A 23,294-nucleotide genomic window follows, 5' to 3' on the forward strand; every position below is an offset into this window, starting at 1 on the left:
GTATAGAGTCCACTCATTGAACGTCTCAAGAGGATATTAATATACTGTATTTCTCTGACGTCCTAGTGGATGCTGGGGACTCCGTAAGGACCATGGGGAATAGACGGGCTCTGCAGGAGACTGGGCACTCTTAAAAGAAAGATTAGGTACTATCTGGTGTGCACTGGCTCCTCCCTCTATGCCCCTCCTCCAGACCTCAATTAGAATCTGTGCCCGGCCAGAGCTGGATGCACTTAGTGGGCTCTCCTGAGTTCACTAAAAAGAAAGTATTTGTTAGGTTTTTTATTTTCAGTGAGATCTGCTGGCAACAGACTCACTGCTACGAGGGACTGAGGGGAGAGAAGCAAACCTACCTGCTTGCAGCTAGCTTGTGCTTCTAAGGCTACTGGACACCATTAGCTCCAGAGGGATCGAACACAGGGCCCGACCTCGATCGTCCGTTCCCGGAGCCGCGCCGCCGTCCCCCTTGCAGAGCCAGAAGACGGAAGAACCAGGAGAAAAACGGCGGCTGAAGACTCCGGTCTTCAATAAGGTAGCGCACAGCACTGCAGCTGTGCGCCATTGCTCCCACAGCACACCACACGCTCAGGTCACTGGTGGGTGCAGGGCGCTGGGGGGGGGGGGGGCGCCCTGGGCTGCAATAAGTATACCTTTTGGCAAATGTGCACATAATACAGTTATAAACTGTATATGTGCCTAATCCCCTGCCATTAACATTATTAAAAAAGCGGGAGAAGCCCGCCGCGGAGGGGGCGGGGCTATCTCCCTCAGCACACCGGCGCCATTTTCTCTTCACAGCTCCGCTGGAAGGACGCTCCCCAGGCTCTCCCCTGCAGTATACACTACAAGAAGGGTAAAAAAGAGAGGGGGGCACATAAATTTAGGCGCAAAAGGTGATATAAGCAGCTATTGGGGGAAAATTCACTTTGTGTTAGTGTAAATCCCTCTGTTATATAGCGCTCTGGTGTGTGCTGGCATACTCTCTCTCTGTCTCCCCAAAGGACTCTGTGGGGTCCTGTCCTCAGTCAGAGCATTCCCTGTGTGTGTGCGGTGTGTCGGTACGGCTGTGTCGACATGTTTGATGAGGACGCTTACGTGGAGGCGGAGCAGGAGCCGATAAGTGTGATGTCGCCCCCTGCGGGGCCGACACCAGAGTGGATGGATATGTGGAAGGTATTAACCGACAGTGTCAACTCCTTGCATAAAAGGTTCGATGACGTAACAGCTTTGGGACAGCCGGCATCTCAGCCCGCGCCTGCCCAGGCGTCTCAGAGGCCATCAGGGGCTCAAAAACGCCCGCTACCTCAGATGGCAGACACAGATGTCGACACGGAGTCTGACTCCAGTGTAGACGAGGATGAGACAAATGTACAGTCCACAAGGGCCATCCGATGCATGATTACGGCAATGAAAAATGTGTTGCACATTTCTGACATTAATCCGGTTACCACTAAAAAGGGTATTATGTTTGGGGAGAAAAAGCAGCCAGTGACTTTTCCCCCATCTGATGAGTTAAATGAATTGTGTGAAGAAGCGTGGTGTTCCCCAGATAAGAAATTAGTGATTTCTAAGAGGTTACTAATGGCGTACCCTTTCCGGACAGGTTACGTTGGGAAACATCCCCTAGGGTGGACAAGGCGCTCACACGCTTATCAAAAAAGGTGGCACTGCCGTCTCAGGATACGGCCGCCTTAAAGGAGCCTGCAGATAGAAAGCAGGAGGCTATCCTGAAGTCTGTGTATACACACTCAGGTACTATACTGAGACCTGCAATTGCTTCAGCATGGATGTGTAGTGCTGCAGCTGCTTGGTCTGATACCCTGTCAGATAATATTGATTCCCTTGATAGGGATACTATTTTGCTAACCATAGAGCATATTAAAGACGTCGTCTTATATATGAGGGATGCACAGAGGGACATTTGCCGGCTGGCATCTAGAATTAATGCAATGTCCATTTCTGCCAGGAGAGTATTATGGACTCGGCAGTGGACAGGTGATGCTGATTCTAAAAGGCACATGGAGGATTTGCCTTATAAGGGTGAGGAATTGTTTGGGGACGGTCTCTCGGACCTCGTATCCACAGCAACAGCTGGGAAGTCGACTTTTTTACCTCAGGTTCCCTCACAGCCTAAGAAAGCACCGTATTATCAAGTACAGTCCTTTCGGCCTCAGAAAGGCAAGCGGGTCAGAGGCGCGTCCTTTCTGCCCAGAGGCAGGGGTAGAGGGAAAAAGCTGCACCAGACAGCCAGTTCCCAGGAACAAAAATCCTCCCCTGCTTCCACTAAGTCCACCGCATGACGCTGGGGCTCCACAGGTGGAGCCAGGTGCGGTGGGGGCGTGTCTCCAGAACTTCAGCGACCAGTGGGTTCGCTCACAGGTGGATCTCTGGGTTCTACAAGTGGTATCTCAGGGATACAAGCTGGAGTTCGAGGCGTCTCTCCCTCGCCGTTACCTCAAATCAGCCTTGCCAGCTGCTCCCAAGGAAAGGGAGGTAGTACTGGCGGCAATTCACAAGCTGTTCCTTCAGCAGGTGATAATCAAAGTTCCCCTCCTTCAACAGGGACGGGGTTACTATTCCACAATGTTTGTGGTACCGAAACCAGACGGTTCGGTGAGACCCATTCTAAATTTGAAATCCTTGAACACTTATATAAAGAAGTTCAAGTTCAAAATGGAATCGCTCAGGGCGGTTATTGCAAGCCTGGAAGAGGGGGATTTTATGGTGTCACTGGACATCAAGGATGCTTACCTACATGTCCCCATTTACCCACCTCACCAGGAGTACCTCAGGTTTGTGGTACAGGACTGTCATTACCAATTCCAGACGTTGCCGTTTAGTCTGTCCACGGCACCGAGGGTATTTACCAAGGTAATGGCCGAAATGATGATACTCCTTCGAAAGAAGGGAGTTATAATTATCCCGTACTTGGACGATCTCCTTATAAAGGCAAGGTCCAAGGAGCAGTTGTTAGTCGGAGTAGCACTATCTCGGGAAGTGCTACAACAGCACGGCTGGATTCTGAATATCCCAAAGTCGCAGCTGATTCCTACGACGCGTCTGCTGTTCTTGGGCATGATTCTGGACACAGAACAGAAGAAGGTGTTTCTCCCGGAGGAGAAGGCCCAGGAATTGTCATCTCTGGTCAGGGACCTCCTGAAACCAAAACAGGTGTCGGTGCATCACTGCACGCGAGTCCTGGGAAAGATTGTAGCTGCTTACGAAGCAATTCCCTTCGGCAGGTTCCATGCAAGGATCTTTCAGTGGGATCTGTTAGACAAGTGGTCCGGATCGTATCTTCAGATGCATCGGTTGATCACCCTGTCCCCGAGGGCCAGGGTGTCTCTGCTGTGGTGGCTGCAGAGTGCTCATCTTCTTGAGGGCCGCAGATTCGGCATTCAGGACTGGGTCCTGGTGACCACGGATGCAAGCCTCCGAGGTTGGGGGGCAGTCACTCAGGGAAGAAACTTCCAAGGACAGTGGTCGAGTCAGGAGACTTCCCTACACATAAATATTCTGAAACTAAGGGCCATTTACAAAGTCCCTGAGTCAAGCAGAGCCCCTGCTTCAAAACCAACCGGTGCTGATTCAGTCAGACAACATCACGGCGGTCGCCCATGTAAACCGACAGGGCGGCACAAGAAGCAGGATGGCGATGGCAGAAACCACAAGGATTCTTCGATGGGCGGAGAATCACGTGCTAGCACTGTCAGCGGTGTTCATTCCGGGAGTGGACAACTGGGAAGCAGACTTCCTCAGCAGGCACGACCTCCACCCGGGAGAGTGGGGACTTCATCCAGAAGTCTTCAAGCTGATTGTAAATCGTTGGGAAAGGCCACAGGTGGACATGATGGCGTCCCGCCTCAACAAAAAGCTAAAAAGATATTGCGCCAGGTCAAGGGACCCTCAGGCGATAGCTGTGGACGCTCTAGTGACACCGTGGGTGTACCAGTCGGTTTATGTGTTCCCTCCTCTTCCTCTCATACCAAAGGTACTGAGGATAATAAGAAAGAGAGGAGTAAGAACTATACTCATCGTTCCGGATTGGCCAAGAAGAACTTGGTACCCGGAACTACAAGAAATTATCTCAGAGGACCCTTGGCCTCTGCCGCTCCGACAGGACCTGCTATAGCAGGGGCCCTGTCTGTTCCAAGACTTACCGCGGCTGCATTTGACGGCATGGCGGTTGAACGCCGGATCCTAATGGAAAAGGGCATTCCAGATTAAGTCATTCCTACGCTGATAAAAGCTAGGAAGGATGTGACAGCAAAACATTATCACCGCATATGGCGAAAATATGTTGCTTGGTGTGAGGCCAGGAAGGCCCCAACAGAGGAATTTCAGCTGGGTCGATTTCTGCACTTCCTACAGTCAGGAGTGACTATGGGCCTAAAATTGGGATCCATTAAAGTCCAGATTTCGGCCCTGTCTATTTTCTTTCAAAAAGAACTGGCTTCACAGCCTGAAGTTCAGACATTTGTTAAGGGAGTGCTGCATATTCAGCCCCCTTTTGTGCCTCCGGTGGCACCTTGGGATCTCAACGTTGTGTTGGATTTCCTAAAATCACATTGGTTTGAGCCACTTCAGACCGTGGAGTTGAAGTATCTCACGTGGAAGGTAGTCATGCTGTTGGCCTTGGCCTCAGCTAGGCGTGTGTCAGAATTGGCGGCTTTGTCCTGTAACAGCCCATATCTGATTTTCCATATGGACAGGGCAGAATTGAGGACTCGTCCCCAATTTCTCCCAAAGGTGGTATCAGCGTTTCATTTGAACCAACCTATTGTGGTGCCTGCGGCTACTCGGGACTTGGAGGATTCCAAGTTGCTGGACGTAGTCCGGGCCCTGAAAATCTATGTTTCCAGGACGGCTAGAGTCAGAAAAACTGACTCGCTGTTTATCCTGCATGCACCCAACAAGCTGGGTGCTCCTGCTTCAAAGCAGACTATTGCTCGCTGGATCTGTAGCACGATTCAACTTGCACATTCTGCGGCTGGACTGCCGCATCCTAAATCAGTAAAAGCCCATTCCACGAGGAAGGTGGGCTCTTCTTGGGCGGCTGCCCGAGGGGTCTCGGCTTTACAACTTTGCCGAGCTGCTACTTGGTCGGGATCAAACACTTTTGCAAAATTCTACAAGTTTGATACCCTGGCTGAGGAGGACCTTGAGTTTGCTCATTCGGTGCTGCAGAGTCATCCGCACTCTCCTGCCCGTTTGGGAGCTTTGGTATAATCCCCATGGTCCTTACGGAGTACCCAGCATCCACTAGGACGTCAGAGAAAATAAGAATTTACTCACCGGTAATTCTATTTCTCGTAGTCCGTAGTGGATGCTGGGAGCCCGTCCCAAGTGTGGACTTTCTGCAATACATGTATATAGTTATTGCTTAACTATAGGGTTATTGTTATGAGCCATCTGTTGAATGAGGCTCAGTTGTTATACGGTGTGATTGGTGTGGCTGGTATGAGTCTTACCCTGGATTCCAAATCCTTTCCTAGTAATGTCAGCTCTTCCGGGCACAGTTTCCCTAACTGGGGTCTGGAGGAGGGGCATAGAGGGAGGAGCCAGTGCACACCAGATATAGTACCTAATCTTTCTTTTAAGAGTGCCCAGTCTCCTGCGGAGCCCGTCTATTCCCCATGGTCCTTACGGAGTACCCAGCATCCACTACGGACTACGAGAAATAGAATTACCGGTGAGTAAATTCTTATTATCGCACATTAGCAGTTGTATACTATCACTTTACGGTCAATCCATACGAAGTGGTCCAACAACAGTTGTTTGACCATGTTTAGAAACTTTCCTTTTTTTTTGTCAGTTATCTCCCCTATATGCCAATAGTTCAAAACTACTAAGATATATATAATATAGTTATATTTTTTTACCTGCTTACTTTTCAAAATGATGGCATCTTTAAATCATGGAAGACAGCAATTTTCATGTTTCTAGGCATGTACCCAAATGCAAATAGCTCATGAATGGGATGTGGTAGAGCCTTGGAACAAAAAAACATTGTTCTTTGGAAAGTTTGGGCTACATTTTTTGTTTGATGCATAGATTATATATTATATATATATTTCACTTTAATGGTGAAAAAGAGGGCCCAACGAGAACAAAATATTTGCAAAAATCTGGCTTTTCAGGGTGCCATTATGTCGGCTTGGAAAGAAATAGAAGTTTTAAGTTTTTCCTGAGAGGTACATATGTACTAGTAGTTTATTACCAAAGATGCTGAAGTCTGAGATTTGTGTCCTACTGTTTTTATTAGATTTTTGAAAAATACATTTTGTTTTGTAAATTTTACCAACTTTAGGCCTAAAAATCTCGGGTTAGCATAATAGGAAACATTACATTTTTGGCTCAAGTCAAGGTCCATATGATTCTAAGTTACTACGAAAATTTAAAGTTTGAGACTGAAGACAGAATAAAGTTGTTATTGATACAAAAAATATACTTTTTTTTTACAGGCTCCATATTATTATTATTATTATTATTATTATTACTACTACCAGTTATATAAGTTTATAATACTGGAATAATGTCTCAACTTACAGGTTTATATTTAATAATAGGACATTAACAGATATGTAATAAAAATGTCTTCTTATGTACTCACAAGTGATTTCATTTGGTGTTTAAGCAGTAGGTGGGAACTCTCACAAAGTTTAGGTTAGATATTGTGTGATCGTCCAGTTGTCAGCTCCATTGCATTCAGGTTCCTCAGAACATTTTTCACAGGAACCCAGGTTGAGTCCTTGTTGTAGTTCTGAAATGAGGTCCTTGGTCCTGATAGATGATAGAAGACAATGTGAATGTCCTTGTTCTACACTCTGATGCCATCCACTTCCCCCAGCCACCACTGTCCATCGTGCACACAGGCAACTGTGTCTTTGATCCTGATTGTGAAATGGACAGACTTGCTCACTTGGACTTCTTCATACTCTGCAGAGGTTAAAATTACATGGCATTTAATCTTGCTCTCTGACAGATGATCAAATTGATGGTAGCTCCTGGACCCAGGAACTTGTTGGCAGCTGTCAAATCTTTCTCTTAGTTCTACAGCATGAACTTTAATCTCTTGACTTGGAACATAAATTAGATAATTCCTTTTATGTTTTGTGTGCAAAAGTTGAAGAGATCATTTTGATGTTATATAATATGATTATTTAATGGTCTTTGGAGACTTGCCTTAGTTGCCTCCCTCTTCGTGGTTTCACCCACACCATCACAAGCAATCTTGCCATGTGAGGAAGCGAAGAAGTGCCACTCGCAATCAAGACTAAAATCAAAATCAAAGTCCTGAGATATTTACATTTGCGTAAATGCCTAGAAACATGAAAATTGCATGATTTAAAGATGGCCACCATTTCGAAAAAGGAAGAAAGTAAAGAAAAAAAAAATATTAGTGGTTTTGAACTATTGGCATATAGGGGAAATAACTGACAAAAACATTACATTTTTAAAAAATGGTCAGACAACCAGATAGCTCATAATTGGACCACTTCGTATGGACAGATCCTTTATTAAGGAGTCTGTATAATTTTTTAATATTGCTATCATCACTGCTAATAATCAAGATTTGCCTATCATTATACTTTCATCTGTTAGAGACCTTATCGATGATATCTTTATTCTTTTACTTATTTCTATCATCTTTGGACCAAAATAAGATTAGGTAGAATTTATACAGTGTATGTCCTCCGGACCAAAATATGATTAGGTAGAGTTTATACAGTGTATGTCCTCCGACCAAAATATGATTAGGTAGAGTTTATACAGTATATGTCCTACCACGCAAAAAAATTAAGAGTTCTCAAAATTGGTTCACTAGAGATAGGAGCTTAATAAGCTTCAGTTGCAGTTTTGTTATTTTGGCAAAACTGCAACTGGCTACGATCACATTGCTGATTTGTGGAAGCCCCCCTGCCTCCGCAGCCAGTCTGCGAAGGCAGGCACAGGGCAGACATTTTTCGAACCGCAGCGGCCGCCCCGAACCCGCCTCCGATTCTGATGACATGCCCACCCAACGCCGAGTTGCCGCCCTCCGCAACGCCGAATTGCCACCCCACGAACGCCTCTACCTGTCAATCGGGCAGAGGAGTTCGCATAAGTGAGATGCGATTGCAGTACGGCTGCTGCGCGTGCGCGATGGGCATTAATAGTTCAGTATGCGATCGCAGCACTGATGCAATCCATACTGAGTAATCTCCATACTACGGTGTGGATTAAAAGATTGACAGTATATAAATCGACAGTCAATAGATTTACACCGGATGGTCAACAGTCAAAAGGATGAATGGGTCAAAATGTCGACTTTTAAATGGTCGACATGGACTTAGGTTGACAGGGTCAAAGTGGAGACATGTAAATGGTCAACACACTTTTGTTTTATTTTAATGCTAATGCTGTTTCTAACCTTAACCCTAACCCTAACTCTAACCAACCCTGCTGGCAGCCTAACCTTCCCCCAAGTGCCTAACCCTAACCCCTAATCTTGAAAAACCATGCGTCATCCTTTTCTTTGTCGACCTTTTGAACTTGTTGGCTTTTTGACCTTGTTGAACTAAGTACATGTTGTCCATTAAAGTCGACTTTTTGACCCTGTCGACTTGTCGACTTTCGACCATTTGGTGTCGACTTATTGACTGACTGTCTATTTACTATCCATCTTCTATCCGGATGCCTACATAATAGTAGGCTTTTAAGCCTCAATGATGAGTGCTACACATTACTCAGTGGCACATATTACTCTGCAATAAAATAACCAGACTACATTTAGGTAATGATTTCTGATCAGTGTCTCATGAGCACAAATCAGTTATGACTGAAATGTAGCCTGGTTTGTTTATTGCATTGTAATGTGTACCATTCATCATTGAGGCTTAAAAACCTATTAGACATTTCCTTCAACTTTTAGAGAAAATACACAGACATCCTCACTATAAAGGAATTATATCAAATTAGTGACAATCGATACACCACAAGTGAAGGTTTAGGAAATAGCATACTTGTACATGGGAACTATTAATTAATTTATACTATACAACAGATGAAAAGACAGCAATCACAGACTTTGCCATATATACACATTTACATATATTGGTGCTGGATAACTTTTTTCTTTTTGCATTTTAAATGTATGTGTACCAATTTCCGAGTACTCCGTGAGGGTTTGTGAATCCCATTGATTTGAAGTATTGAGCTATGTAAGCCAAAACAACTTATCAATCCCTCTTTTTATATTGTGCCTTAATATTTCTCATTATTTTTAACTTCATCTTTATAGAACCAAGACTGCAATATAGATAGATTAACAATAACATTTTAGTTTTAACTATTTACATTTTCTATGGGTGCCCAAACGGAAAAAAAGTTTTCTTTTTCCTCTTTTTGTTTATACCATTTAAACTATTGACTCATGGGTGCACCACCAGCCAGAGATATGTGATAAGCCTATAATTAGGCAAATATCCTCAAAATTTTGGTCTTATTTTAATTCTATACAAGATTTATTATAATACAATTTGAAGACCGAGTGTGGAATCCTCCACTTTATCTGTACTACAATGGAGCATTACAACATTTCTAAAGAATTGAGCATCAACTAACAATTGCATACATGCCAGAACAAAATGGTGTAAGTGAGCATGCCGAGCGTACAATTGTGGAAAAAGCAAGATGTAAGTTGCATGATGCCAACATTGGAAAATGCTTTTGAGCAGAGTGTCTACAGCAGTCTACCTAAAGAATCAGGCAAGGTAAGAGACCATAAGAGGTCTGGTCTGAAATCAAGCCAAGCAACAATCATCATTCAGACTTTGGGATACAGATACATCACTGATTATCCAGCACCACATCAGGTGCCATCTTGGAGTTAGCCTGGTGGGGGGGGGGGGGGGGGGGGGGAGTGGGAGATTATGGTGTGGGGTCGCTCAGAATGCAGGGGGGAGTCAGGCTGCGGGGGCTTAGGTGCTGTGGGGGGGGGGGGGCGGGAGTTAGGCTGCAGGAGGGACAAGGCTGTGGTTGAGATCAGTTCAGCTGTGGAGGGTGTCAGGCTGCGGGAGGTTTGGGATTAGGCGGGGGGCGGAAGGGTAGACTGTTGGGATGCCGCTATATGTACCACTGATAATATGGCAAAAGTGATAATCTGTCACAGTACTGGAACCAAGGGTGCTGGATTATAGGCCTAATTCAGACTGATTGACAGGCAGAGACGGGAGCGGGCGTGCCAACGGCAGGCGTATCCGGATCGTTGTCACATGCTGCCGCTGCGACATGGGACTCGGCAGGTAGCCGCCTGCAAGCACAGCTAGGCTGCGCAGGCAAGGAGCTACTCGGCGGGTGCAAAAGCATAGCCGCCATGCGATGCTTTCGCAGCCGTGCATGGGGGGCAGGGCCTGACATGCGGGCAGACTAGGCCTGTGCTGGGCGTACTCCTGCATGTCTGGATAAACTAAATTTAGCACATCTACGATCAGATCTGAATCACCCCCTATGTACCAAAAAAAAAACCTCAGCAATCAAGTGATATTATATCCCAAGAAACATCACCACCTAAAATAAAACTGAAATGAGCTGCAAAATCAGTTTGTTAGTTGCATATGCCAGCAGCAGCAGAATTGTGTCTGAAATAGAAGCTGACAGGGCAAATATCCAAAGCCAACAACCAAGTAAAAGTTATATGAGAAACAATAAAGGGATACCACCCAAGAGATATTCTACAGAAACATCACATTCAGTGAACCCCAACATGTTCAAGAAGCAAAGTCAAGCAATGACTGGGAAAAATGGAAATCAGCAATAAACAAACAGATGGAGCCTACCTTATCTTTGCCTGCCTGATCTCAGGCGTGCACTCCATGCGCGATCCGTCCGCCTAGTCACGCCGGGAGTGCACAGAGCCGCTTCCCATTGGAAGCGTCTCTGTCTGGGCGCACGCGCCCAGCCTGGACGGAGATGCTCTCCATTCAAGTGAATGGGCCGTGTCTCCGTCCGGGCGCGTGCTCCCGTCCATAAAGATCGCTCACAGCATCCAGACGCGCCCAGGATGGCGCGTCTAGTCACAGACGGAGCCACGACTAGCGTGGCTTCATCTGTAGATGTAGGTTCAGTATATCCCGATGTACTAGATGGCGGCGGTCAGAATGCCGACCGCGGCCTCCCGAACAACAGAATCCTAACAGCTTAGTGGAAAGTACCCTAACCCTCCCCTGCCTCCTACCCTGACCCTCACTGGTGGTGCCTAACCCTAACCTCCCATTCTAAGTGGGTGTGGTATAGCTAATAGACAGTTAAAAGATAGACAGTCATTAGTTAGACACTATATGGTTGACAGTCAAAAGTCAGACAGGGTCAAAAGTCAGACAAAAAATTTTGGGGTGAAATTCGTACCCTCGCGGGCTTGCTATGCTCGCCACACTTCGGGCGCGGTGTCTCGCTTCGCTCGCCACAACTTTACTAAAAGTTAATAGTTTGTGTCACGATAGTAAATGAGGCAAAAGTTGTAAAAAACACAGAAATATAAAAAATAATAATATTTTTTTGTGTCTGACTTTTGACTGACTGACTTTTTTGACCCTGTCTGACTTTTGACTGTCTGACTTTTTTGACCCTGTCTGACTTTGACCCTGTCTGACTTTTGACTGTTGACCATATAGTGTCTAACTAATGACTGTCTATCTTTTAACTGTCTGTATATAGACAGGAACCCTTCTAAGTGCCTAACTCTCCCTCCCCAGTACATAAGCATACCGTTCCTAACCCTAACCCCCCTTCTAAACCTAACCTCCCCCCTGGGGCAGGACGTGAGCGCGTCTTACTGGAAGAACGTTTGGGATTCCGGCTGTTGGTATTTTGACGCCGGGGTCCTGACCTCCGTCGGGATTCCAGCGTCGGTATATCGAATGACGGGATCCCGTACTTCAGGATATTAACTGCATCCCATAGAGATGACATCCTTAAATGAAAATGGTACGTGGATTGTAGTAAATAGAATAAGTCACGAATAAGTGGATCTTTTGTAAAAATCTGAATGCAGATGTAACCATAGCACATTACAAAGCCTGTGTGGTTGCAAAGGGATATACGCAGAAGTCTGGGACTAATTCTGATGAGATCTTTTCTCTAGTGACGAGGTACAGTACATTACGTTTTTAGTCATTGCCATATGTGTCATGTATGACTTATTGCTATACCAATTACACTTTGACTCAGTTTTCTTAATTGGAGAATTGCTAAAAGAAATTTAGATGAAACCTCCTGAACACTACTGTGAGAATTTGTTCCAAGAGTGAGAAATGTGTTTATTAAAGAGCTTTGTACAGTGTGGCTTAAAGCAAGTGATTGATACAATTAACTAGATGCAGTACTACTTGAAATTGACTTTCTACATTCAAAGACTGATAATTGTCTTTACCACAAGTTCATAGAGCAGAAATTGTTCATCATTAAAGTGTATGTGGATGATGTGTCACTAGCAGGCCAAGAGCAGCACAATTCATGTGTCAAGAAGCTGTTGAGCAGAAATTAAATCTGACGGATCAAGTTCCTTCAAATAACCTGCTAGGTCTGAGAATTTCATTAAGCCAGAAACAATCACCATAGATCAGAAAACATACTGTACATTGAAGCAACACTTGAGAACTATAAGTTGTCAGATGCTAAACCAATGTGTACTCCAATTGACAAAAGCACTAAACTATAGAATGCCATGTCACCTGCCAGTGAAGCACAGTTAGAAGACATGAAATGTGTCTTAGGGGTCTATTTACTAAGACTTGAATGGAAATAAAGTGGATGGAAATAAAGTACCAACCAATCAGCTCCTAACTGCCATGTCACAGGCTGGGTTTGAACAATGACAGTTAGGAGCTGATTGGCTGGCACTTTATCTCCGTCCACTTTATCTCCACCAGAGGCTTAGTAAATAGACCCCTATGTGTAGAAACTCTTCCAGTGAGCTGGGTGAGCCTATCACCTCAGGGAAGCAACATTGGGCAGCAGTCAAAAGAACCTTCAGATACCTGAAAGGCTCATCTACCTTAAAGTCCGGATTTGCCAAGAATGGAAATTCCTCATTGAAATCTTTCTGTAATGCCAACTGGGGATCAGATAAGCATGAGCGTCTTTCCTACATGTGATATGTTTGTGGCACAGCTATCAGCTGCAAAAGTAGAAAGCAACCCACTGTAGCCTTATCCATCACTGAGACAGAAAACATGGCACTTACAGAAGCAGTTAAAGAAGCACTATTCCTAAAAGAGACTTTAAGCCAAATGTAATGAAGTGTGAGTTGGCCGGAGGTGCGGGTTCCCGGCCGAAATCGGGAGTTTTTTTGAAAGCGGCAATCTTTTACAATGCATTGTTTTGCCTTGTAAATTATAGCCGCTTTAAAAGATGTCCGAGTTCGGTCGGGAACCCTCACCTCTGGCCAACTCAGACTTCATTACATCCAGCCCTTTGTTTTGAGTTAATTCTTTTCGATGAAAGTGAAGTTACTGTATCTACGTGGAGGGTGACACCAGAGGCGCAATTGATCTGTCCTACAGCACCAAGCACCATGATTGATCCAAGCAGATCGCTGATAGACACTACTTCCTTTGTGAATAAGTGGAAAGTAGAGCTATTGGTGTTGCCTTTATTCCAAGTGACAATATCGCTGCCGACATGTTCACAAAGGGACTAACGTCACATTTACTAGAAGTGCTCATAGGGAGATGTGGACTGAAAAGTACTTGATATGTTGATGTGTTTTTCACTGTCTTATGTTTTGATGCATAACCCTTGTTTTGATGACCGGTAATTTACCATATGTCTACGTGATGATAGAAGACATCCCTCCCTACCTGAAGGATAATATCTAGGGAAAATGTAGACCAGGGACTCTCACCTGCAGTAATAGTGACAACTATACAGTTTGCATTAATACAGCATCTCCTCACAGGGTCTAATTCAGACCTGATCGCTAGCAAGTGAATTTTGCACTGCTGCGATCAGATAGTCGCCGCCTACAGGGGGAGGGTATTTTAGCTGTGCAAATGTGCGAACGCATGTGTAGCAGAGCTGTACAAACAGTTTTGTGCAGTGTATGAGTAGCCCAGGACTTACTCAGCCGCTGCGATCACATCAGCCTGTCTGGGACCGGAATTGACGTCTGGAACCCTCCCTGCAAATGCTTGGACACGCCTGCATTTTTCCAGACACTCCCTGAAACTGGTCAGTTGACACCCACAAACGGCTTCTTCCTGTCAATCTCCTTGCGATCGCCCATGCGAACGGATCCGTCGCACAAACCCATCGCTGAGCGGTGATCCGCTTTGTACCCGTGCGACGTGCCTGCGCTTTGCGGTGCATGCGCAGTTTGGACCTGATCGCTCGCTGTGTGAAAACGCACATCAGCGATAAGGTCTGAATTTCCCCCACAGTGCGTAACATTGCAATCTAAAACCGTTAATATGCTTATTTCAAAATATTTTTATTAGCGTTAGTGTTTCATAGAATAAAATGTAATCCGCAAAGAACCCTTACCTAATTTATGCGGGGCAAGCCGTGTGAATAGAATTGTGGCTCTCCGCTCAAAGTCGTTTCCTTAATACGGCATTCCAAGAGAAAAGTTTCTACGTCCCTGTTCTATACAAATGTTTACAGTTGAGATATGTCTTGCTTACTGTACATTATAAATGTCTTGTTATTGCAGGATAAATCTTGTAGTGTATTGTGCGTATGTGTAATATGTATGTAAATCAATGTTTTCAAAACATAGAATTGTTTTCTTTTTAAACAGCTATAAAACGCACATATACTGCTGGATGGCTACAACGCACTCACCAACATATATTATGTCTTTGTTCTTCTTTCTTTAACAGGTGTCCATGTTTTTGTTGCACTTGGGTTTTACAACCTTCCTATTATCGCAACCTGTAGTCAGCGCAATGACAACCGGGGCAGCAACCCATGTGGTCACATCACAAGTAAAGTTCCTATTAGGACTACAGATGCCGTATATATCCGGACCATTAGGGATGTTTTATGTAAGTTTGCATTCTGCAATGTATTTTAGGTACATTTATGTGATTCTTGTTACAACTAATATTGACCGTGTATCCTACATAGGTACAGCCAGCTATGGGCCTATCACTGGTGAATAGCTTGCAAGTCCATCTACATGCCCTCAGTATGCTCTTGCTAATCTTTGCCTATATGCGATATCCCTGTTGACACCCGGTTATACACCTTCAGGGGAACATTTACTAAGCAGTGATAAGAGCGGAGAAGTGAGCCAGTGGAGAAGTTTCCCCATCAACCAATCAGCAGCTCTGTATTATTTTATAGTATGCAAATTATAGATGTTACTTCAGTGCTGATTGGTTGCCATGGGCAACTTCTCCACTGGCTCACTTCTCTGCTCTTATCACTGCTTAGTAAATGTCCCCTTTAGTCACAAGTAGAGATGCAACGGAGTTACGTATGACTCTGCATAGCCCATACTTGCTTATGCTGGGCTCCAAAGCATGCATGGTGTGAAAAGACACAAGATACGTCCATAGAATTGACTTGTGTTCAACTCACCTATTCATCAAAGCATACCCTTCCGATGCATAACCTAGTCCTGAGGCTGCTCCTCCATCCCCCTGCTTCATGCCTTGACCATCTCTGCTTTGCTTACATCCTGCCATCAGGGCACCTCACGCTTGCTTGCACCTCATGTCATCTGTCGGTCGCCCCTTTCCACTAGATTGTTATCTCCTCAGAGCAGGGCCCTCTTCCTTCTTGTAGTCAAAGCCCTCTTCTCGACACATTTCACTCACAGCTCTCTCCTACTCAGCAACCATCCTTACCCGCATTTTCTCCTGCTGGCAAAGGCTCATCTCTATCCATGGCCGCCAGCTCCAAGTAGTACAGTGATTACTCCCTTGTTGCTTACATCTAAGCTGTATTGTGTATTGAGAATTGTGGTGCTCTTAGTTACCTGTACTCAAATTTTGTTATTTTTACTGTAATGTTAAGTTCTGTCTCCCTGTACTGTTCTATTGTATGCCCTTTGTACGGCGCTGTGAAACACTTGTGGCGCCTTATAAATAAAATGTAATAATAATAACAACAACAACAACAACAACAACTCTGCATTAGCCCCTGTACACATGTGGACATGGAATTAATAAGATGGGTGATAGAGCCTGTATTCTGGTAGTATTGTTAGGTGGGCCAAGCCTCTTCTCATAGGGCCTACACCACTTACTTGTGATTGCTCCTCACTAGTCATCAGGATCAGTCAGTTGATTTTGCTCTGCACATGCTCTGGAACCAAGGTTATGCATGTTTGTGCCATGCGGGGTCATACACATTTCAGCTGTACCTCAGAGAGGTCGTGTTGATGGAATTGTGGTATGAGTAGGACATATGAGTAGGACATAAGCATAAATACACCTAGGTTATTGCAAGTGACCACACATTGGGAATATTGCAGTACATTATCACACTATGGAAATGGGTTATGTTGGCAGACTTCTATCTTTTCACCAATAATTTTTGGGTTCTTTTGTTGTTTGTTACAGATTTATATTTACGTTTTTAAACACCTCAACCTGGTCAACATAGGAGCATTACTGTTGTCCATCCTCTCCTTGTGTGTCCTCATTGTCACCACAGAGCTGAATGAAAAATTCAAAAATAAAATCCGATTTGTTATTCCCATTGACCTGGCATTGGTAAGTACTAACAAAAGTAACTGTTACATCTTCACACCTTCCATCTTTGACAATGTAGTGTAAAAGTCTACTCATACTCATAATAGAATTATAATAATGTTATTTTGTAGAGCAGGACAAACTAAACAGTAGAGATACTTTTTGCCTGCTGTAGTCATAAAAGAGGGAGGGTGGGAACCATGGATTAAGATCAGGTCAGACCTATACTTTTAATGGAACTTCTGTCTTCCTCTGTGGGTACACATTGACCAACGGAACACAGTGCTTCACATATAAAATTGCCACCTGTAGTAAAGACAGCCCCACACTCTTGGGGGTTAAGAATAGCCATGCCTGGAAGGGGTGGCTCTGAAGGGGTACAAGGTTGGATTTGACGTAATATTAAAAATTTTAATATTGTACCTCGGAAAGTGCAGACCTCTATTTGGGCAAAACGTGTGATTGGAGTTTGATATAAAGTAGGAGTGGCTTATTTTGGCCCTATTCAGAATGTGTATATGTTGGGTGATATGTTTTTGCATAATGATGCAAGAACTTTCCCTCTATCTGCACAGGAAGATGGGTGCCAGTCGCTTCCTAAGGAGTGCCCTGCGCATCCTCCAAGCACCCTGTAAGGTGGAAAATGGTGGCAGGCTGTATTCTCCAGGGTGCAGTCTGAACAGTGACCATGCAGTCCCCTTGGCCTTGCACCCTGGGTGGTGGCACAGGTCTCACACCCGTTAGCCTTGGTGAGTTCTCCTAGACTCCAGGAAGAGCAGATCACCCTCCTGCATCCTACCCACCTCCCTTGTGAAGTGAACGCATTTCTTCGGCCAATATCTGCTTTATTACAGATATTTAATGACGGAATTATCTTTTTATACAAGATGTCTGTAGTGTTTTATTCCCATTAACTTCTTGAAGTTTACTAATAGTGACATGTTCTATTTCTTCCACAGATAATTACAACTGCCATGGCATGTTATTTTTCCGACATGCACAAAGCTTATGATGTGGACATTGTTGGACATATTCCAAAAGGGTAATTACTGTTTATAGTTATAATAATTTGATTTAACGTTAAGCAAAGAGGTAACTTTATTTTTTTTATTTGATGAAGGATGTTTGTGATGTTAGGGTATAAAATCAAATGTTAAAATAAGACTTATATATAGTTTGGAAAGACAGGAAAGGAAAGAACATGCAGTTTTGTGATGTCATGCAACTGTTTGCAAATGTGTCCACTGGTTCTGTGTTTTAAGATGGAGGTATCAATGGTCGGCCCTGCTCCTGTCCAAACAGTGGCACCACTCCACAATCTGCAGGGTCCTTCAGGTAATGGGTGCACTTTGCAACCAAACCTTAGCTGCAGAAGCCCAGTCGCCGCTCTCTCCCATTAGTCGACGCTTGTCAGCTCTGAGAGGCCACTCTCTGCTATAGATCCGCCGGTCACTGAGCCAGTTGACACATGTGGGCATGCCAACTGGTGAGTGAGGAAGGGCCAGGTTTTGGATTGCCATTGGTGTGGCTTCCATCGATGATGAAATGTAACCATATATGACTGTAAGGTATGCAGTGGCTGACCATCTATGGTTTCACCACCCAGTGGTCATCTCTGTTCTTTCACTAACTGGCTTGTGGGCCAATCAGAAACAGGTGGTGGGGCTTTGTGGCAGGAGGGCGGTACCTTGTGGGAAAAAAAGGACGATCAGGTAGTTCTGTACCATCGAAGACCAGAAACCATCTGGTTCTCCCCCATCGCTTGCAAAGTATTGAACATGTTGATGTTTTGGAAACATTGATGGTTGATGGCCAGAAGTGGGAGCAATGCTGACAAAAGGGGGAGGGCTAGAGGAGTGTGGACGGGCCCCTCTAAGGTTTAATCTGGCCCTGCATAAAGGGTCAGAATATAGCAGCTTCCAGTATACTCAGTTTGTCATTCCCTGGTTGACTTATGTGCTAGCAAAGAAATACTGTGGATGACAGTTGTATACCTTGGTTCATATTCATCTTATCATTTCAGAATACCACTTCCGCGGGCTCCATCAATGGATGTTATCCAACATGTTGTGATAGAAGCGTTCAGCATGGCATTGGTTGGATATACTGTGTCTATATGTCTTGCTTACAATTCAGCCAAAAAATTCAACTATTCTGTTTGTGAAAATCAGGTAGAATTCTAATTATATCCTACACACACACATATATATATATATATATATATATATATATATATATATATATATATAAAATGTTATGTGATATTACAAAGCTTATAGACCTGTTGTGATATTGCCATGAGGTTATGCCATTTTCTTTTGAACCTAAAATACAGATTGACTGGGGTGGGTTGGTGCCTCTTAGTCCGGTCATCTGCCATATGTAAATGACCCATAACATCTTTTTGCTATGCATAGGAAGCAAATCTCTATAAGCTCCTATGTGAGCAGTTCAGTGTCTTTGTAGACAATCCCCTTCAGCCACACGCCTGCAACACAAGCTCAGTATGCATACACGGTGCAACTCACATGCATGTGCATTTGATAAACACGGCTCCACTGCGTCCAACATCACTTCTACAACCGACTCAGAATCAGGTCCGCACTGTAAAACTTGGGCAACATCCATTCACATCAATTGTTGTAGGAAATTTTTACATAATGTCCTAAGATACAAGAACTATCTCCTGCTGACAACAGACCATTTCTACATTTCTTGTGTATGTTCCAGGAACTCTTCGCTCATGGGCTCAGCAATATCATTCCATCATTCTTCTGTTGTATACCAAATGCCGGAGCCCCTGGCCGTACATTTCTACTGTACAACAATGGAGCAAAGACGCAGGTTGGTCCGCACCTTGTATTACAGTGACTGTGTGGAGGTAAATGTGCCACTTTAAGCACGTTGGGACTGACTCATATTTGTAAGCAAACCCGATGGTTTGCGTACAGATACGATGTTGTGGGGCTTGTTGATGGTTGTGATGGGTGTTGATTTGCAACTCACGATGTTGTGGGGCTTGCTGATGGTTGTAATGGTTGTTGATTGGCAACTCACGATGTTGTGGGGCTTGTTGATGGTTGTTGATTGGCAACTCACGATGTTGTGAGGCTTGTTGATGGTTGTTGATTGACAACTCACGATGTTGTGGGACTTGTTGATGGTTGTGATGGTTTTTGATTGGCAACTCTCAAAAGTTTTTAAACAGTGAGAGAGAAAAGGACTCTTGTGTGAGGGGGCACTCTTAGCGCGCATTGTATCATAGTATAAAACATAACTTTTATTTAACACCTTGGTCCTCAAGGCACACTTAACGGTTGAGGTTTTCTGGATAGCAATAGTTGAACACAGATGACTTAACTAGTACCTAAGTTATTGTGATTTAGCCATCTTTGCTCAAGAATGGATATCCCCAAAACCTGAACTGTTAGTATGCCTTGAGTACGGAGGTTGGGAAACACTGCCTTAGTCCTTCGGATCTGCCTAACAGACTCGTGCAACTTCTCTACCATCTAGACACAGGCAGCGGCAGGACCTGGGGCAAGGTTCCTCTGTGCTGTCACTTCCTGTTGCGGATTGCTTTATTTTCATATCTCATTACAGAATCATACGTAAATAATAAGCAGACATTTATAGAATCACTACAATAAATTATTTACATACGTACTGAACTTTTTGCTCAGTGTGGGACTAACAAAACACATATTGTAGTGCTGATTATACGTGACCAACTTAACTATTAAATACCCACCACAATATGATATGTTTGTCCATTCTTTAGGTAGCCTGTGTGATATCGTGCATCCTGGTCCTCATGGTTATTTATTTTGTAGCACCATTATTGTGCTGGTTGCCTATGGTAAGTAATGTAATAGTCCAAATTTATGTAATTATATTAGAATGAAAGATTTAAAGTGCACCTGTAAACTGCATATACTGTACTGTAGTACCGGCAGTCCTTTTGTGCAAGATTTGTTCTTAGATCTGTAAAGAGCTTTTTCAATCCTATAGTAAATGTTAGCGAAAGTTAAACCGACTAATGTTCATTATACAAAAGGAGATGGTGTATTACCACTGTAAACCTGTAGGTGTATACTAAACACTGCTTAATCAGAATAATTATAATAAACTCTGAAATATACAATAATACAGAGTAAATTTGAGTTGCTTAGCATAAATTTGGCCAAAAATATGGGCCCACCAACTGCAACCAGGTGACCAGATGAGGTCACCTGGTCTTGGGTTGGTGTGCCCGTATTTTTGTAAAAAATAATGCTAAGCACCTCAACTTTCCTCTATGTTGTATTGCAGAGTTTATTAGAATTATTCTGATTAGCAATGGTTAGTATTTAGAGTGTGCACCTGCATTTTCTCTTTTTTTTCTGTGGAAACCAGGCAAGATAGAAAAAGATGCTAAGCACTTGTGAAAGGAAACTATTTCTATACTGTGTGGTATTATCGAAAGGGCAGCATTGTTTTGTTATAGTTTGCCACCATCATTACAATCCTTGCAATGACATGTAATCAGTGCTTAGTAATCAGTCAAAAGTTTAATCATTGATGTATGCTAGTGCTCATGTGCAATGGCCTGATACACTTTCCACATGCACAAAGGAGCTCTACTCTGCAGTGGTGGAACCACGGATCAGGCCGCCCCTAGGCACAATATTATGGCCTCCCAGCTTCCCTCTGGTGCTGCTCTTTCAATAGAAACAAAATCCCTGTTGTCTCTGCAGCTCCAGCCCCCCTGTGTCTCTCTACCCCCCCCCCCCCCTTCTGTCTCTCCTGCTTCACCCCCCTGTGTCTCTCTACCCCCCCCCTTCTTTCTCTCCTGCTTCACCCCCCTGTGTCTCTCTACCCCCCCCCCCCCCTTCTGTCTCTCCTGCTTCACCCCCCTGTGTCTTTCCAGTTGTTTTATGTCTCTCCAGCACCAGACACCACATCCATCCTGCTCCAGCCCCAGTCACTTACCCTCTTGTGTGACTTCTCTGGCTGAGCTCCTCTTTGTGCTGCGACTCCTCTGCCGCAAGAAACAGAATTTTTTTTTCATTGCATCGTGGGTGCCGGAAGATTAAGCAACGTCGGCTGCCAGCTCCCCGGACTCTGCACATGCCTGCGCCCTGCTGATCTCTTTAACGGTACAGATATCTTTTAGGGATGGAGCTATCTGCGGGGGAAGGTCTGTCGCACTGCCCCCAGCAGGTGGCTTCCCGAGGCAAATCCACCACTGCTGCTATGGTCAGAGTTTCTCCTTCGTGGTGTATGCAGCAGAAGTGACATCACCAACCTTCGAAAAGCAGCTAATGGAAGTGCTGGATTTCTCACTAGGCACATGAGGCATGTGGCACCACCTGTTGTGGGCGGCTCCCGGAAGGCAGGCTTTCTGAATGGGGCGGAGCCAGAGACTGTTTTGTATATACAGAGCCTATCAGAGCTCTGCATCTGTGCTTTATTACCCTGGCCCCTTCCCCATGTATTTGAATACTAGCCATGATACGAGACCGCACAGCTACGCCCCTTCTCTGTCTATCCTGTGCTGGGTGTGAAGTGTGACAGCTGGGACACAGAGAAGGAGACACCCAGAGCAGCGTAAGGTCAGTGACACTAGTGCTGCAGAGGGCGGTGGGGGGGAGGGGAGCTAGCTGCATTGCTGGCTCCTTCTGATAATGTCAGTGTCAATAATTTTGTGCCTTGGGGTGGCCTGACCCTTACATTCGCCACTGGCTAACGGGACAAGGCAGACAATGAATGCAACCATCGGCCTCAGGAAATCAAATTGAAATTCCATCATCAATCGCCATCGGAACAGTAACATTAATAGTAACTGATTGAGATCCCTACTGTATGCAGAATAAAGCAAGGTGGAAGGGACTTGTCTCTTGTCTGTTCCCGAATCACAATACAACAGAACTACTGACATCACTGATATATTTTGGTGGAAAAAGAAAGGAGCATTTTGTGATAATTCAGTCGGTCAATTCACTAGCGACACTGAGACACTTGTTATTGCCGTGACTGGAATCAGCAATTTCTGCAGTGGGGTACACTGGGATTCCACAGGGAATACATCGGGGGTGTAGAGTTGAATCTTGATCCAAGGCACCAACAGGCTAAAGCTTTGACTGTTCCCAGGATGCACTGCACCGCCTACTCTATACCACCGCCTCCAGGCACTGGATCTCAGTTTGTAAGTTGGTGCCTGCAGAGCAGGTCACTAACAGGTTGGGCTGCAGTAGGCAGCCCTGAAAATAACTTTTTTAAGAAGACTTCAAGGGCTGCAGCACTGTTTATGTCATTCTGACATTCTGTGCTGTGGCTCCATCACCTTCCCGGCAGCGCTGCATACTCCCACGGCCGGGTTCCCGGGTACTTGCAGCGGGAGGCGCATCGGTCATCAGGCACACCACCGCTGACGCTCTCCAGGATTGCGTGGCTGCACATCAGGGAGGAGGTAAGAGGGTCCCCCAGGTGGGACCCGCCAGTAAATCGCGGCCTGGTCTCAGGAGACGGACCGCGCCGCTGGCGTGGACACTGTACTGCACAGGGACCCAACTATATCCACCATGGCAGGGAGCACAGGTCGGATTTACTAAATTCCATTTTACATAGGCT

At 44.8% G+C, this 23,294-nt stretch overlaps 1 protein-coding gene across 1 annotated transcript in view; it reads left to right on the forward strand.

Moving 5' to 3' along the window:
* The window catches only part of SLC26A7 (solute carrier family 26 member 7), a 114,706-nt gene that overhangs the window by 56,222 nt on the left and 35,190 nt on the right, over positions 1-23,294 (forward strand). The window contains exons 4-9 of the mRNA XM_063924091.1: positions 14,862-15,026; positions 16,551-16,703; positions 17,642-17,724; positions 18,706-18,853; positions 19,413-19,526; positions 20,464-20,541. Coding sequence (XP_063780161.1) covers positions 14,862-15,026; positions 16,551-16,703; positions 17,642-17,724; positions 18,706-18,853; positions 19,413-19,526; positions 20,464-20,541 — 741 coding nt within the window. The remainder of the gene's footprint in view (positions 1-14,861; positions 15,027-16,550; positions 16,704-17,641; positions 17,725-18,705; positions 18,854-19,412; positions 19,527-20,463; positions 20,542-23,294) is intronic.

The sequence above is a fragment of the Pseudophryne corroboree genome, chromosome 5 (genome assembly GCF_028390025.1).
Source record: "Pseudophryne corroboree isolate aPseCor3 chromosome 5, aPseCor3.hap2, whole genome shotgun sequence".
Taxonomy (NCBI): domain Eukaryota; kingdom Metazoa; phylum Chordata; class Amphibia; order Anura; family Myobatrachidae; genus Pseudophryne; species Pseudophryne corroboree.